A 16,371-nucleotide genomic window follows, 5' to 3' on the forward strand; every position below is an offset into this window, starting at 1 on the left:
GCTCTTGCGTCACTTCCGGGTGTAATGAAATTAACGTTCCTGCTCAGTAAACATTACTAAAAGAAAAATATACACAATAAATGCTTTATTTGTGGGTAATTTTCGTTTTTAAAGTATTCAAAGCAGTGACTCTTTAAAAAAATAATATATATATATATATATTAAAAAACAATATATGTGTGAAATACCATCTGTACAATAAAGTTTCATACATTATTCTTAAACATTATACTCTCTATAAGAGTCTTTATGGGCTAAATTGTGTGACGAAACGATAAAAAAAAATAAAAAACTTTCATGTCTGACATGTGGCTTTATTGTCAGTGCCGCAGCAGCAGTGCAGGACAGGTAGAACAGGTGTCGAGGTGTCAGGTTTCACTGCGGTCTGGTGGCTCTGAGGAGTTGATCCCGACAGACGATTCTTCCTTTATTATCTGAATTTTTTAAATAATCTGCAAACTGGTGACGTGACGGTAAGTGAGTTGGATTTTGTTTTCATAAATACAAATATTTGTTGTAATGTAGCTGTTGTGTTTATGGTCTGCTTGAAGAACAAGTCTGTTAACGCGCGTGACAGGCGTGGCACTCGTATTGACTGAGAGTACAGGGGACAGTTTAAAACATGTAAGCACACAGAGGCCAGTGTTGTAAACTGAATGATAGTGTACTACAATAATTACTTTATTTTTTTAGATACTGAGGAATGTCCTGAATTAGTTTCTAATAATTATAATATCCTCCTCTCTTTCAGTGCAGCCATGGCAGCCAAATATGACGGCCTGTCCCACTGTAGGCTGGCCCTGGTGTTTGCTGTGCTCATGGACCTGTTGGGTGTGATATCCCTGCTGCTGGGGGTCTTCGCTCCACTGGAGATCCAAGGCAGAGACTTTGGGGATCTGCTGGTGTACTCAGGAGCCCTGCTGGTGCTCTTCTCCCTGGCAGGCTGGGTCATGTGGTACAGTGGCAACATTGAGGGCCTGACCTCCAAAAAGGAGTTGGGGGGAGCAGTCGGTGGAGCTGTGGACCGCCTCGCCCGCTCCCTCAGCCGCAGGATACGGATCCCAAGGACTCACAGCAGCCCAACATAGGAGGTGGATGGCAAAGATTTCAGCAAGTACATGAAGGACTATCCTTAACCAGGCAGCGGGCCAGACTGCCTGAGGCACGGGCGGGTCATATTCTCGTAACAGCACTTCTCATGTGGAGTTAACAAACACCTCATTCACATGAAGAAAAACTTTCAGGGTTATTTGTTTTGTTTTCATCAGGAAAAACAGGATAATTTGTTTCCTCCCTGCTCAACAAGCTGTATGTGGACTTCACTCAGGATTGAAATGCAACAGAACTACTGTAGATTCAATATATGAAGATTAAAAAGATTTATCTGCTATATTATTTTGTCGATTTCCTCTGAAGTTATTCATTCGTTTGTTGACTCAACTGTCACCACCTAGAATCAACTTACCACATTAACCATTCAAGACATTTTTTATTGACAATAATCATGATTGCACAAGGTCGAGTCAGAACAAATACTCAAGTCTTAATTGTCTTTCCAAGAAGATTAGGAGGCGGCTATGACATCAACCTGTGTTTACAAACTTGTAAGTGCACATAAATACTGCATAGGACACTTGAAAGATTTTCTCTCCCTTATTTTTACAAAAGATACTGAAATCAAAATAAAACAAAACAAATTAAGACATCCAAAGACATTAAGCAAACAAACTGATTGAGAAAATAAATAATATCTAAGGACAAGCATTTAAATTGCTCATTTAAAAAGAAAGGATATCACATATTTTTTATACAGTCACACGTTTAAAATGTGCAGTTATTTGTGATTACGCCACATGTGATGTGGAGAAGTAGAATCTGAAACACACAAATCCTGATCAAAAGAAGTTATCCCCCAATCCTAATGCAGCATCAGGAGATAAGATCTGTCTGATTGTCTTTACACTGAGAGAAAACCAATACCTGTTTCCAGTTCACAGTTAACACAAAGTATATACACCGCAGCTTCAAGAACAGCCACATTATTAAGTTACATTTTGTGATCATTTTGACAGAAGAAACAGGTGGCCCCTAGATGGAATAAAGATGTCAAGGACAAGTTTGCATGTTCAACAAAACTGAAGGTATTGTTAGTGCAAAGGTAAAGGCAGCTGAATTACTGACCAGTTCTACAGAAGGCACACAGTAAGGCATTAACATCCACGAGGATAATCCAGTCAAAGTGAATGAGGTAAACAAGGATGAACAGTTTGTGTCATATATATAATCTATGAAGAGGATACTTTTATTGCTGCCACATTGAGACGTGGTTCATTCAGCTCTATGGGGACGCCATTTCCAATGTTGTCCCGAGCTCTGCTGGTGAAGTAAATGCGTCTGCTCTGTCCTTTTCCAAAAGGGCAGATCTTTGAGATGAGTAATGTCAGAGGGCGGGGCTCGGCACAGAGGGGGTAGGATTCTGCCAGATGATCATGTGACTTCGTTCAGACCGCTGAGGTGTAGCTTGGGACAACTCAACCGATCCTTCACTCGCATCGTCTCCTGAAAGAGTGGACGGCTCGGTTATGTATTTAATAAACTAAATGATAAATAACTGCAACATTGATACAATACATCAGAGATTTTTTAAAAATTTGACACTGCAATGCCGTTTTCCTTCAGCTCACCGATTCGGAAGTTGATGTAGCCCTCTCCTCCGCTGAGGATAAGCTGAGAGGTAGTGACGGTGCTGCTGCCAGGAGAGGTGATCAAACAACCTGTGGGGCAAAGACAAGTGCACTCTAAAGGATGTCCCTGAATTAACAAGTTACTGAAAATGATTAGCATGTTGGGTTTGGATTCTTACCAGGTGCAGCGATGATGAACCTGACAGCTTGTCTGTGTCCATGGTAACACAGCTGGGCTGATGCAATGGAGCAATATGGGATGGAAACGGCCTCTGATGCTGTGGACGATCATTAATATGGTTAATATTAGATAGAGCACATCATGTACCTGTAACTCTGAGTCTAAACAAAACTCACTTATGGATAATGGGATGGAGAAGAGGGCACCGCCCCCTGTGCCCACCCACAGACGGCCTGAGATGACTGCGAGAGACGAGATCTGGAGAGGTGAGAGTGTCAGGAAGGCTTGGCCTGCAGAAGGAGATGGAAATGTGTTAGCTGATAAAAAATGTTGTAGTCTATTGATTAACATTTATTCCCATGGCTAGTTGACCTTTTGTCAGTTTCTGAACTGACACCACCCACAGAGGAACACAAACTGTTTAAAACACAAAGGCTGCTAAAATACACAACCGTTTTAACATATGAAAAGAAAACATCACAAATACCACTTGTTGAATTTTGTTTCCTCAGTAAGACAAAGTGTCCAGCTTATCACAAACACTGGTGTGAGTATTATCATTATAAGTGTAAACTGTACTTGCTAACATTATAGGAATTTACTACACTATGCTGAAACAACCTGTAATACTGATACAGATACACACCGCACACGTCTCACTGTGAATGTATTATTTTCACACTTCAAATCGATTTGTAATGAAAGAAAAAATAAAGTTGTAGCACCTAATGTCTTAGTGACCAAAGCGCTAAAATCGACTTCCTGTAGCGGCCGTCCTGTGGACCAATCAAACAGTCTGAGGATTGGGTCGAGTCGGCACGCTGTCCAAACTCCGCTCCCACCGGCACACAGGAAACGAACCTGCTGCTCGCTGCGCTCGGAGACTGAGAATATTTGCTGTAAGGTCAGATAAGGAAAAATGATGGTGGGTACAAAGACGAGTGTGAACATGAGACAATGTAAGTACCTCCTCTGTAGCGCTGCAATGATTATTAACTAATGTGCAACTATTTTGACAATCAAAAAGGTTTTTTTCACCATTTTCTGACATTTTACTGACCAAGCAGCTAATCGATTAATAGACAAAATGACCAATTCTGAAAATAATTGATACTCCTTTTTCTCACCTCAATCTTCTTGCTCTCAGTGTCAACCACATATACTTTGTTCCAATATCCCACCCACAGACGGCTCCCTTTAGCAAGGCAGCAGCGAATGGGCTGCAGAGGGTTTAATCCAAGAGGCATCACAAAGTGTGACTGTAGGTTCCAGCCACCTGTCAATCACAGCACTCTTGAGTTCATTATCAACATTGCCAAACATCAAAGTATGTGATAACTGGAGATAGATAAGACTGAGATGTCACTATAAGAGAAACCGTTACCTGAACCATGTGAGAAAAATGCTAACGTCCCATCAGCTAAACCAGCTATGACTTGATCCTGGGAATACCTGTCATAATGAGTCGAGAAAATGAAACTTATTTTCAAAGATTTCTGGATAAAGACATGAGGATAACTCACATAAAGACAGACAATAATTAAATGCTAATACGATAATATGAATATTAATATGCTTCATTCTTCTTACGTGAGCGAATGAATGCCTTCTGAGAGGGAAACGGACTGCAGACCGCGCCTCCTGCCAGCAGAGGCTGAGTGTAGCAGTATACTGTGAGAGAGAATATATATAGAGAGAGGCAGTCAGGGTGCTTTGCCAACAAGTATTTGCTCCGAGACAGTGTTATTTTTTAAAGTGAGCTGCTTGCTCAGCGGACACTACCTTCCTTCCTGAGTTCCAATCCACACAGTTCCCGCAGTGTCACCTGACATAAGACAGGACAGATTGTGTCAAAAGGAAGAGCTAAGTAAACAGTGCTGCTCTCCAAATGTTTCCAGTAAATGATCAGTATGGTCTGAGGGGATTTTAAGAGCACAGAACATATCAGAGAATTTGTCTTTAGGCAGCTGCTGCAGCCTATTGTACCAGCACTGACCTACGGGAGGCACAGCACAGATGCAGAGGGCAGGAGCTGTGGGAGGGAGGCTGAACTGATCCAGAACTGTGTTGGACCGTGCCGGATCAATCACTGTAATATCGCTGCTGAAGGCAGGGCCAGAAACTACCCACACAGAACACTGGCAGAGAGGGACGGATATGGAGTTTGGAAAGATGAGTGGCATGAAACAACACATCCCTAGTAAGTGTTAGTTATGGTCGGATGGCATTGTGCTGTACATGGTGATTAGAGTGGGAGTTGCTATTAAACCAGAATAATGACAGACTTACTGTGGCCTCTCCTGAGATCTCAGGTGCGACCGCAACTGCACAGTTCAGCTGAAGAGAGAAATAAGTTAGGAACCACGCTTAAATGCACCAGAGGTTTGATGGAAAGGCTCCTAGTTTATTTTATTTAAATTTGTTATTCTCAATTTAAAAAAGAGGACGTGCATCACAAATTTGTCATAAAAGTTATTCCACCAACAAATTTGTCTCAAGATTTGTGCAAATGGATGACAAATATAAATGAAGTAGAAACAACTATACGTCTTTTTTTATGAATGTCAGTACACATTAGGATTCTGGGGGGGAAAAATAGATGACTATTTTGACACCCAAAACAAATTAATTAACTTTGAAGCCAATGATGTATAACTAGATACTTAGATCCTTTTAAAACAAAAAACAGGAAAGTTCAGCTGACTGTCAACTTATCAATCTCACATCCATAAAGTGAAGAAGAACTTTGAGTGTCTCCAATTTATAAACAATGAAATGTGCTCATATAGTCAGTAAGCCTACAGTTTCTGTCTTGATTGTATTATTGTATTATTACATTACATTTATCTTATGTCCCGGTTCCTTGAATTGTCTTATTGAGAGGGGAGTCATACCTGTTAATGTTGTCCTTAATTCACCGTGATGTTTTGTCTCAATTTACATCAGTATGTGTATGAGACCTTGGAGCGTTATTGTTAGGTGTGTTTATAATGCTGCTGCTGGTAATTGGCTTCATGTGTGTTAATGACTGACCTTTACAGTTACCCAGTATGCATGCCTCATTCTGCACTGAGGAAAGTCCAACATGGACTGAAATTTTTGCACTTTAGCACATTTTTTCACTGTCTGTACATCCATGCAACTATGAAATAGACAAGTGTTTGTCAACCCTGATCCTGGAGGCCCCCTTTCCTGCATGTTTTAGATGTTTTCCTGCTCTTACACACCTGATTTAAATGAATGGGTCGTTATCAGGCTTCAGCAGAGCTTGATGACAAGCTGATCATTGAAAACAGGTGTGTTGGAGCAGGGAAATGTCTAAAACATGCACCAGAATGGACCAGAATTGAAAAACACTGAAACAGACATTTCAACTCCAGACTATAGTCTGAATCTTTTTTGTTCTCTGTGTGCAAGTCCTCCCTTCCTGTACTGTTTTGTCTTAATTCCACATGTTGTAAGTGATGAGTTATATAATAAAGAGATGAAGAGAGAGAAAAAAAAAAAGTGAAATGATCTACCTTAGCTGTGGAGTCTCTTTGATCCAACAGTCTGAGCTGCATTAGAACAGGCACATCTTTAGGCTCTGGGACAGGTTCTTGGGATTCCTACATCAATGACAGTTAATCACCAGCATATTGTTAGGATTGTGGAAATGCACACATCTGAATCAAACTTATATAACAGCCAGGGGAACTTTAGCCCCATAATTAATTATGCTGTCTTCTATTTTCCCTCTCAGATTGCTGTATTTCTGTGCACCTATGTGTGCATTTCTACTACCTGTGTGTTTGCCAGTGGCGTGCTCCACCCGTGTATCTGCCGTTTTCCAAGCGATGCCCAAATGTGTGAGCGAATGTCTTTGTAGAGTTCTCTCCTCCTGACACGAGGGGAGAGAGCAGCAGGAGAGGCAGATCTAGGGAGAGCGCTTCTGGTGTTAAATCAGCTTGACTGAGCCTTTAATGATTATTCCATTTTGATGCAAATAATGGCTACTAGCTTACTCAGTGTGTGTTTGACTGACAGCCGGTAATTGTGGAGACCCCAGAGGAGAGCGAGTGACTGATGGAGAAGTCGGCAGGGCGAATGCAGACGCAGGTGGTCGGATTAAGGGTTCCTTCGACAGGCCAAATAAACGGTTGAACCTTAATAAAAACAATAAATATCAATATTTTATATAGGTTAACCACACCTCATAAAAGGAAATTATTAAAAAATGCAGTCACCTTGCAAACTTGTTTATTTCAATCATTCTGTGTTGTGTCCTTGTGACGCAAAGTGGCTTCACTGACAAAAACAGTAAAGATTATACCCTCTGTGGCATCTTTTACTCTTTTTTTTAACTTCTTTAAGCTCCAACTTCTGCACATTTAAGTACTTCTAAACACATGGACCCTGAAATGGTAGTTTTTTTTATTGTGGTGACTATTTTAGAAACCAAGTGCTGCACTGCTGAATCCCCACTGGTTTTGTAATTGATATTTAAATATGCTCACTGCTTTAATATGCTTACAGCTGATTTTCCCATTGTTTTTAAAATTAATTGCATTCATACTGTTTAACACTTTATTGCTTAAAGGTAATTGGCAGTTACTAGATTTCAGTATCCTCAAGCACACAGTGGCAGTCCGCCGTTTTGGGAAATGAAGCTGCACCAGACACATTTTTTTGTGTTATGAGGACACCCCACCAAAACATGTTTTTAGATGAGACATGATTAGATGACAATCACTTACTTTCTCCAAACACTTGACCTTCTGTCCTCTGTGAACTCTTTTGTTGCTCTATAAAAGTGAACAAAAAAAAATCATTCTTGTTTTAGCCAAATTGTTAGCTCCCTATCGGAAGAGACAATCTTTATAAAGCATATATACACTTATGTTGATTTCAGGAGCAAATTTACCTGAGGGTCTGACTACGTCTCATTGCCTCCTGCAGCTCGAACAGGCGTTGCTTGTATTGGTTCTTCTCCATGACCACACGAGCCATTTCAGAGCGAGAGAAGTGCCTCATGGATGTGGGAAAAGAGGCCTGAATGGAAAGATTTATGCTATTTAATGGGTTACATGCATCAGTTTCGGACATCGTAATAAACATTGAGCTGTTAGTGTCACTGTGTATGATGTCTCCTTACATCAGCATCGTCAGATTGGAACTGTTCCAGTTCTTTCCGAAGTCTATGATTGACAGTGATTATAAACCACAAAAATATTATAACAGCAGTATTATGAAATAAAAAAAGCAATTTACTATTAGTTCCAAAAAGTCAAAGAATCAACAAACATAATTAAAATAGGAAAACAATCTTCTACACCTCTTGGTTTCCTCCTCTTTCTCCTTCACCCGCCCATCTAATCGTGACACTGTTTCCTGAAGAGACGACACTTCCAGTTTAAGAGCTGAACGGTCGTCAGTCAGCTCTACCACGCGAGATATCACAGCTTTACGGGCAGCGTCTATTAATTCACTGAAAAAAGAAACAGAGCGAAAGATGAGTAATTCAGGATTATGAAGAAATCAGCAATCACTCTGGCAAACAGAGTAAACAGTTCCAGTTCCTTTGTTCCAGTTCCAACAAAGAAAACAAGAAACTGTGTGAGTGTTTGGAAATGTTTGAAAAATCCCATGGACACTCTAAGTAATCACACTGGACTAGTCATAAATAGGTCAGAGAAATTCAATAAAGGACTCACTGGGTGACTTTCAGTTCCTCATACTGAGAAAGAATCTCCTCAAACTGGTCTGTGCTGCCTAAACAGGGAAAAACATTAAAAAAGAGCTCTTAAAACACAGAGAACACAGATAAGTGTTGGTCTAATTACTCTTCACTCTGAATTCACATCCAAGAAGTAATGTCTACACAGACTGGTGGAAAATGGTAAAAATAAATTTTAAAAAAAGGGAAGTAAGTCTTCATGAAACCTACAGCAGGGGACTTTTTTCACTGATGTACTTGCACTTCATGTTAGAAGGACATAAATAGTTTCTCACCATTGCCCTTCTGTCACCTCCGATGACTGATCACTTACTTTGTGTCTCAAAGCAACACATAACATAACATAACATAACACACTGTCATTGTTTGTTTCAGCTGCCAGGTGCTTGCACAATTATCTGACTGAGGGTTACAAAATGATTGTTTCGTAACTGTTAATTAAACCTCTGGTAAAGATGGAAGTACATAAACCTTGTTTGTGACAAAGACTTTACCTCTGACACTGGCCCCTTGGTCCACACTCTCCACATAATCCCGACTCAGCTCTGACAGTTCAGAGAACACAGAGTCGGTATTGCGCAGTTCCCACTCCATACTATCATCTTCCTCCACCTCCTCCTCCTCCTCCTCGTTTTTATCCTGCCTCTCTCCTCTCTGCTCCTCCTCTACTTTACACTCCTTCTCTCTCTCCTTCTCAGTCTCCTTCAACTCTCCCATCTCCTCCTCCAAGCTGGTCTCCAACTCATTACTTGATGGCTCTTTGGTGTTAGTTCTGGCAACTGGGGTGCTGACAACAATAAGAAAAACAGGTGAATATTTAATGTGCTTTGTTTGAACATTTCGATGAGCTAAAGTAAACACGTGTTTAGTTCATGATTAACTTTCCAACTGATTACTTTATGGTTTCAGATCATTACCTTGCATCCACACAGCCATGAAACTGCTTCAGCTCAGGAGTGGAGCTGATGATGTCATTGATAAACTGATCTGCAGTGGGCTTTACTGCAATGTCAACTGCCTTCTCCTCTTTGGCTACTAGATCCTCCAAACGGGCCGGAACAGAATTTGAATGTGGTCTTTGAATCACCTGCAAAAAAGAGCAGAAAACAAACAGCTATCTCTCTGCCAAACTCTTGTATTTAAAACTTTAAGTGTGTTAAGCGAGATTACGTTTACCTTTTCATTAACACTGGACTCTGACAAGACTTGGTTGGATGGAAATTCAGGATTCTTGGGACGAATGTGATTCCTAAACGCATTATCCGGTGTTACATAGGCAGAGATAAGTCATCTGAATTATCTGCATACATTTATGTTTTTTTCTTACTTTCAACCGCATCATTACCATTACTAAAATCATAACCTGTGACTTGTGATCCACACCCTAAAAACAATTTTGGTGCGAGGCATCTGTGCAACGCTCTCGTTGTGCATGTCCTGGTGTTTATAGAGCCGTGCGTGATACTGCATGTTAACTGTAGACTGATTGTACATGTGCTGCAACGTCAGCTCTGTTCACTGGAATGGCCAAGACAAATTCCTTCTACAGCAGACAATAAAGGCTAATCTAATCTAAAACTGTTTTTTTATTTTGAAACTTAGCTCTTAATCCCATTTTTCAGACATAAGGTCAAAGGTGAAATTAGCTAAGAAATAAGCTTTCTGGCATGTGAGCTGACCCTTCATACAAAAATTTGCTTAACCTAAATTTTCATTTTTTAAACTAACTGCTATTTTTCAGTTGCATGTTGTATATACTGTTCTTCGTATCCTTGTGAAAGGTAAACACAGATGCTGTGCCACGTCACTGCTGTGATGCAATTGTTATGGTTAAGTGCAGAAATGTAGGTTGCAGGTTAGAACGGGGTTCAATATCAAGACAGACTCACAATGAAGCTGCTGTCATGGAATACCTATAGCCCTCCTGTGTGAGACGCTATCTACAGAATAAGACTTGTTATTTTTAGATTAAAGATTGCTGAATAAGAACAACCTCAGAGGAGAGTCTCGCTCAGAATCCTTCTTCTTTTCCAAAAGTTCCCGATACGTGTGAGCCAACTGAAGGAGAGGACATCAGAGATGAATAATGACAAAAATCAGCTAAATATTATACAATAGTGTTTTTACGAAGCCACGTGTGGTGATACAATTGCACACAAGTTTTTAAACTTCACGGCTGTATCTGACCTTGTTGTGAGTATGCTTCAGTGTGCTGAGTTCTCTACCCAGATTGACCTTCTGATCCTCCAGGGCCACCACTGCAAGAAAACAAAAACATTTAGCTTCAAAAGGTATCTGGTCATGGCATGCAAAGAAAGATGAATGAAACTTAAAGGAGGTAATCAAACGTTTTAAATACACGGCTATTATGCAATATTCAAATACTCACACTGATCAGCTTGCTCTCTTGCTTTCTTCTCCAGCTCTCTCTCCCGCCGTTCTCTCTCCTTCTCCCTCCCCCTCATGGCTCTCCTCTCTTGTTCAATTTGATCATCCAGTTCCAGATACCGCTACAGGAAACAAAATGATTTAACAGCTCTGAGCACAGACAACCCGCCTACTTTCACAGCTTTTAAAATCACACAACTGAAATCACGGCACACAACCCTCCATCAATTCCCACCTCCTGACTTTCCTTCCTGAGTGTTCTCTCTGCTTGGTATCTCTCCAGCAGCTCTTCTCGCTCTGCTTTCTCCCTCTCCGCCTCCTCTTCCCTGTCTCTCAGCTGGGCTTTGCAGCTGGCCAACCCCTCCAGGATCCACACGAATATGGGCACCAGCGACTCAACCACACCTTCACCATGGGTCTCAATAACTGTCTGTGATCGGACAAAGCAGCAGAGTGATAAACCAAGTATAACATGTGCAACTACATCTACAAAATAGTCCCATTCAGAAAAACAATAATGACATAGAAACGAAATGTTATTGTATTTACCTGTAGCTCTGAGTATAGTTTTCCTGCTTCTTCACTCACAATGTTGGGGTCCAGCTCCACCTCCCCTGTCCCACACAGCACCCTCTCACCGCACTCCATCATTAGTTTAATCTGCTGTATTAACTGTCAATGCGGTTTCCCAACTCAACACCAAAGGTAAATGATTTTTTTTAACTCTATAAACCAATCCTGGCTACACTTACTCAACAACCAATACAACTAGTTTTTCTAGATTTCTAACATTTCTGCTGACAGCAGCACCACCCATCCTCCACAACTTCATCTTCCATTTCTTCTTGAGAAGGACATCATTCTGTTAGATTTGCATTTAGCTTGCTATGAAGTTTATCGTATGTCAGGGGGTGTTTTAGAGTCCATCCTGGGAAAGAAAAGAAGGAAATACAATCATATATAATGATCTTCAATCTCCCCTACAATGCATTTAATTCTGACTGCAAAATGACAGTCAACTGTTCAAGCTCAGACATGCTTCTTTTTTCTTTATTTTAATAACCATGAGCTTATAATTGGTTGGACATGATCATGTGATTTTCTAGTATTTTAATCCTTGACTAACCAGAGAGGATGAAATTCAAATTCCAATGGTTGGTATTATTTCAGGGTATACACTAAGAGGACATTCATTGCAGATCAGTTAGTACACGTGTTAGTGTTCAGGCTTACAGACAAGTGTAAACATACTTGATTACTCTCAGTCACACATTCATTCTTTGACGGATTTCTCTTTAAAGTCGCCATTTTTAAAAGGCAGAAACAAGCGTATTGCATGTGGTTCAGTGGATTTAAAACATTCATCCACATAACTTCACCACAACTTAAGCAATGGTACCAAAAGAGCTGAAACAATTGGTTGACACAACAGAAAATTGTTTGGCAACTAAATTTCCAACCAAAAGTGCCCAACATTTCTTAGTTTCAGCATCTCTATTGGGGGGGACTCCCCTGCTTTGTTTTGTTTTACGTCAGGGTTTTCCCAACCATTAGAAGGCTTTGGCACAGCACCCAGGAGGTTTTAGGGCACGACCTAAGCCAAATGAAAGTAAAACTAGTAAAAAAAAAAGTAAAACCGTCCACAAACCTAGTGAAAAGACTGTAAACAGTAAACTAAATATCTTTGGGATTTGAACTGATGACCAGACAAAATGAATGGTTCTTTTTATTACCAATTATTTTTTGGCATTATTTTTCCTTGAAATGTGACTCAGTTGATTCATTATTATTGGTGGATGTGGATCGTCATACCCTGGGCTTCGATGGATCATTGCTCCCTTCTGTTGTACTACCTCCTTATATCTGTACTTCCATAAAAAAATGTTATGCCTCTTCATTTTTATGTTTTTTTTTTTTTTTATTGCCAATTATCTTTTTGTGGCCTGTCCTCTTCCAGGTCACCACGGTGGAGTGGTGGTCATGTGACTCAGACACCACTTGGCGATGCCTCGGCCTGCTCAGTCTTCCTCCTGGATCCACACACTTCACATATATTATATAATTACTTGTATCAGATTCTGTCAACACAACTTGTAGACTGTGATTGTGTTATTCTGTTCTGTACATGCGACATCTATTACATGTCTGTCCGTCCTGGGAGAGGGATCCCTCCTCTGTGGCTCATCCTCTGTTAAAAGGGTGTTTTTGTTCTCAACGCAGCAAGTTTTTCCCCACTCGAATCGAGGGTCTAAGGACAGAGGATGTCGTTCTCTGTGCAGATTGTAAAGCCCACTGAGGCAATGTGATTGTGATCTTGGGCTGTATAAATCAAACTGATTTGATTTTGAAAATTGAAAAAACAGCAACCTCAAGAAGAAGCATCAGCAAATAGTGATGGGAACTTTATTTGTTTTTACTATTTCCTGATACCCTTTGGACAAAGTGATTAATCAAGACAATAAAAAGCAGGTCATTGATAAGGAAAATAATCCTTAGCTGCAGTCTTAATCACAGATATTGTAAGGTGTCTAATGAAAAGGGTGTAGCTCCAAAATTACATGCAGCTACTTGGACTTTAAAGTGTCTCTAATGTGACATTTAATCTACATATCAAAAAGACAGTAGATCTTAATATTCATGTATGTCTAATAAGGATTATGTAACGTGTGGCATGGACATACCGTTCAAACCAAATGCACGTCTGTACATATGTGTGTGTGCGTGTGTGTGTGTGTGTGTGTGTGTGTGTGTGTGTGTGCGCAGCCCCACTAACAGCACACAGAAATGCAAACGGTTGATTGTAAACACTCACATGACAGCGACAGGTTATATGCAGACATAACAAGGCTAATTAACCGTGTAGGTTAGCTTAAAACAACACACAGCTCTACAATGGCACGCTTGAACTGAGACACTGTAATAAATAAGTAACGTGACTGACAGTGGACACCTTCAGAGGTCTTTGGCAGCAAGTTTAAAAGTTGTAACTTGACCGAAAAATACAAACCGAGTCGTCGCGGTGCTCGGCTGCGGTTTCACAAACTCACCTTAATGTCTGCCTCCTCCGTTACTTTCATTTCTCTGCCACCAAAATACTGAAAGTCCAGCCGACTTTTTTCTTCGGGGACGATATCAATTACACATAAACGACTTAAAAGAAGGGGGTGTGGTTTGATTCTGACGAGCGCAGACATGTTCTCGGTCTGACCAATCAGAGCGCTGCGGTTGTCGTGTGTAACCAATAGGAGGGAGGAGGAGGCGGGACGTGGGCAGGTTTGTTTTCAGAAGGAGGAAAAAAAAAAAAGTTTCCTGAAACTTGAACGATGACACGTGACCAAGGAGGCTGCAGCGGGCTGTCAGGTGACCCGAGCAGGGCACGTCCAAGACGGATACCTGTGGAAATACCTCACATACGTGACAAACCAAGCTAGTCTTGCTTTCAGATGCCACTCTACATCAGAGTAGTATCAGAAAGTCAACAGTGGCTGCATTGTGCACGGTACGTGTGGATAAAGTTACTCAGGTGTCAGGTTAGTTTACAGAGCAGACTGACTGGGCCAAGTGTGTTTTCTAACATCAGGGTCATCATTGCTTATACCTCTTGCTTTATTCTAACATGCTTTAAAAATGTATATATACATATAAAAACAGTTTAAAAGAGAGGTAGAGGCAGTTATTTCACACAGTGAGGTAAGTAACAGTAGGAAACAGCCTTTACTGTAAATCACAGTGAGTAAAGTCATAGGATGAAGTCTGAGGTTACACTGCGTTTAAACTCCAGCAGATGGAGGTACTGACACATTTCACCCCTCTCCTTTCTGCTCTTTCTGTACGTTGATGGTGTATAGACCTGCTAATACTGGTTGTTGGTGCTACAATCCTACTTATACATGTCTCCCTTTGCAGTGATGGATGTAACTAAGTACATTTACTCAAGTATGGTGCTTCAGTACAATTTTGAGGTACTTGTTCTACTTTTGGAGATGGATGTATTTGATAACCTTAGTTACTAGTTACTTTAAAGGTTGCATGCTGCATCAGAGCCAAAGTAGCATATTATTATTAGTTTTATTATTATATATCAGCAATCAGATTAAAAACACATTGATTCTGATGATAAGAAAAAAGCTGAATATGGAGTCTGACAGGTCAATAATCAGTCCACGCATACAGTATATGAATACGTGTAAATATATGTATTATTTACTTTTACTTGTACTTTTAGTATATTTATTGCCAGAAATACACTTTTACATTTAATATCAGATATTCACTTTAACTCAAGTACTATTCTTATGGATGACTTTCACTTTTACCAAAGTAATATTTCATCACGATATCGTTACTTTAACTCAAGTATGATCTGTGCGTACTTGTTAAAACACTGTTTATTATGTTGTACTTTCCATATATACGTGTTCTGTCACTGGTAATACTTAATACTTCAACCGTCAACCCTTCAACTTTTAAATGTTTGGCTCACTTACCTGTGCACTTACGCACATATTGAGGGCAGAGAAGAGGTTTGAAGATATCCGTAAATATAAATGTAATCCATAAATAAATGTCATGTTTTTCAATGCAAATATAAATAGGTTCCCCTCCAGTGTATTGTACTGCAGTTGCAACAGGATACAACAGCTATCTCAAAACCTCTGCCACAAATGAAAAACATCTGCATGGCTTGATATCACCGGGAGGAAATGGGAAAGTCTGTATGTCTAACAGACTTCTGTATTCTGTAGTAATGTCTCTCTTTATTATCTGTGCACTTTGCCTTCTTCCAGGTTTTTATATTTTCATCTTTCTCTCTCTCACACACACGCAAACATAGAAATTTTTACATGTAGTCGATTTATTACATACAACATTGTCAGTTGAGAGAATGAAAGAAAAAACAGGCATCATAAGTTAAATACAGTGGTAGGCAATGTTGGAAGAAGTGCTATTGAATGAATGTATATAATACCTCAGTATACAAACTCTACAAGTTAGTGCCCTGACTCATAATTTTATGTGAGTATAAGTACAGAAGTACTATCAGCACAATGTACTTTAAGTATCAAAAATATAGTATTCATCAGGCAGCAGATTGGCCACCTAAAGAGTATTATATTATACAATGCAACAAATCATACACAAACCTCACAATGTTTTATATGTAAAGTCTTGACAATCATAGAAACTAGTTACTATGGCTGTTGACAAGATATAGTTTAGTACAAAGTACATACGTTTCTTTAAAATGTAGTTGAGTCGGATTATATAAAAGTTGCATGAAATGGAGGGAAACTGTTCTTATTTCCCCGGAAAACAAGAGTTGTTAATCTACATGATTTAGATGGAAAGTTACAGGGAAGAACAGCTGTTGTTGTAGGTGGGACTGATGTGGAGGAGTTTTG

General features: G+C 40.0%; 1 protein-coding gene across 1 annotated transcript; it reads right to left on the reverse strand.

Annotated features, from left to right (window-relative positions):
- Positions 1-1,469: 1,469 nt before the first annotated feature.
- On the reverse strand, positions 1,470-14,113 carry LOC141012126 (C-Jun-amino-terminal kinase-interacting protein 4). Its single transcript, XM_073485527.1, has 28 exons — positions 14,017-14,113; positions 11,519-11,897; positions 11,205-11,399; positions 10,971-11,091; positions 10,769-10,839; positions 10,575-10,639; positions 9,758-9,830; positions 9,499-9,668; positions 9,076-9,368; positions 8,559-8,616; positions 8,180-8,332; positions 8,000-8,042; positions 7,769-7,896; positions 7,602-7,649; positions 6,870-7,010; positions 6,649-6,781; positions 6,387-6,473; positions 5,155-5,202; positions 4,862-5,003; positions 4,648-4,690; positions 4,456-4,536; positions 4,250-4,317; positions 3,993-4,141; positions 3,591-3,762; positions 3,042-3,155; positions 2,864-2,962; positions 2,685-2,774; positions 1,470-2,559 (listed from the first exon to the last, which is right to left on the reverse strand). The coding sequence occupies exons 2-28, from the start codon at positions 11,618-11,620 to the stop codon at positions 2,441-2,443; spliced, it is 3,006 nt and encodes a 1,001-aa protein (XP_073341628.1). The 5' UTR covers positions 11,621-11,897; positions 14,017-14,113; the 3' UTR covers positions 1,470-2,440.
- Positions 14,114-16,371: the final 2,258 nt, after the last annotated feature.

The sequence above is a fragment of the Pagrus major genome, chromosome 17, assembly GCF_040436345.1.
Source record: "Pagrus major chromosome 17, Pma_NU_1.0".
Lineage (NCBI taxonomy): Eukaryota > Metazoa > Chordata > Actinopteri > Spariformes > Sparidae > Pagrus > Pagrus major.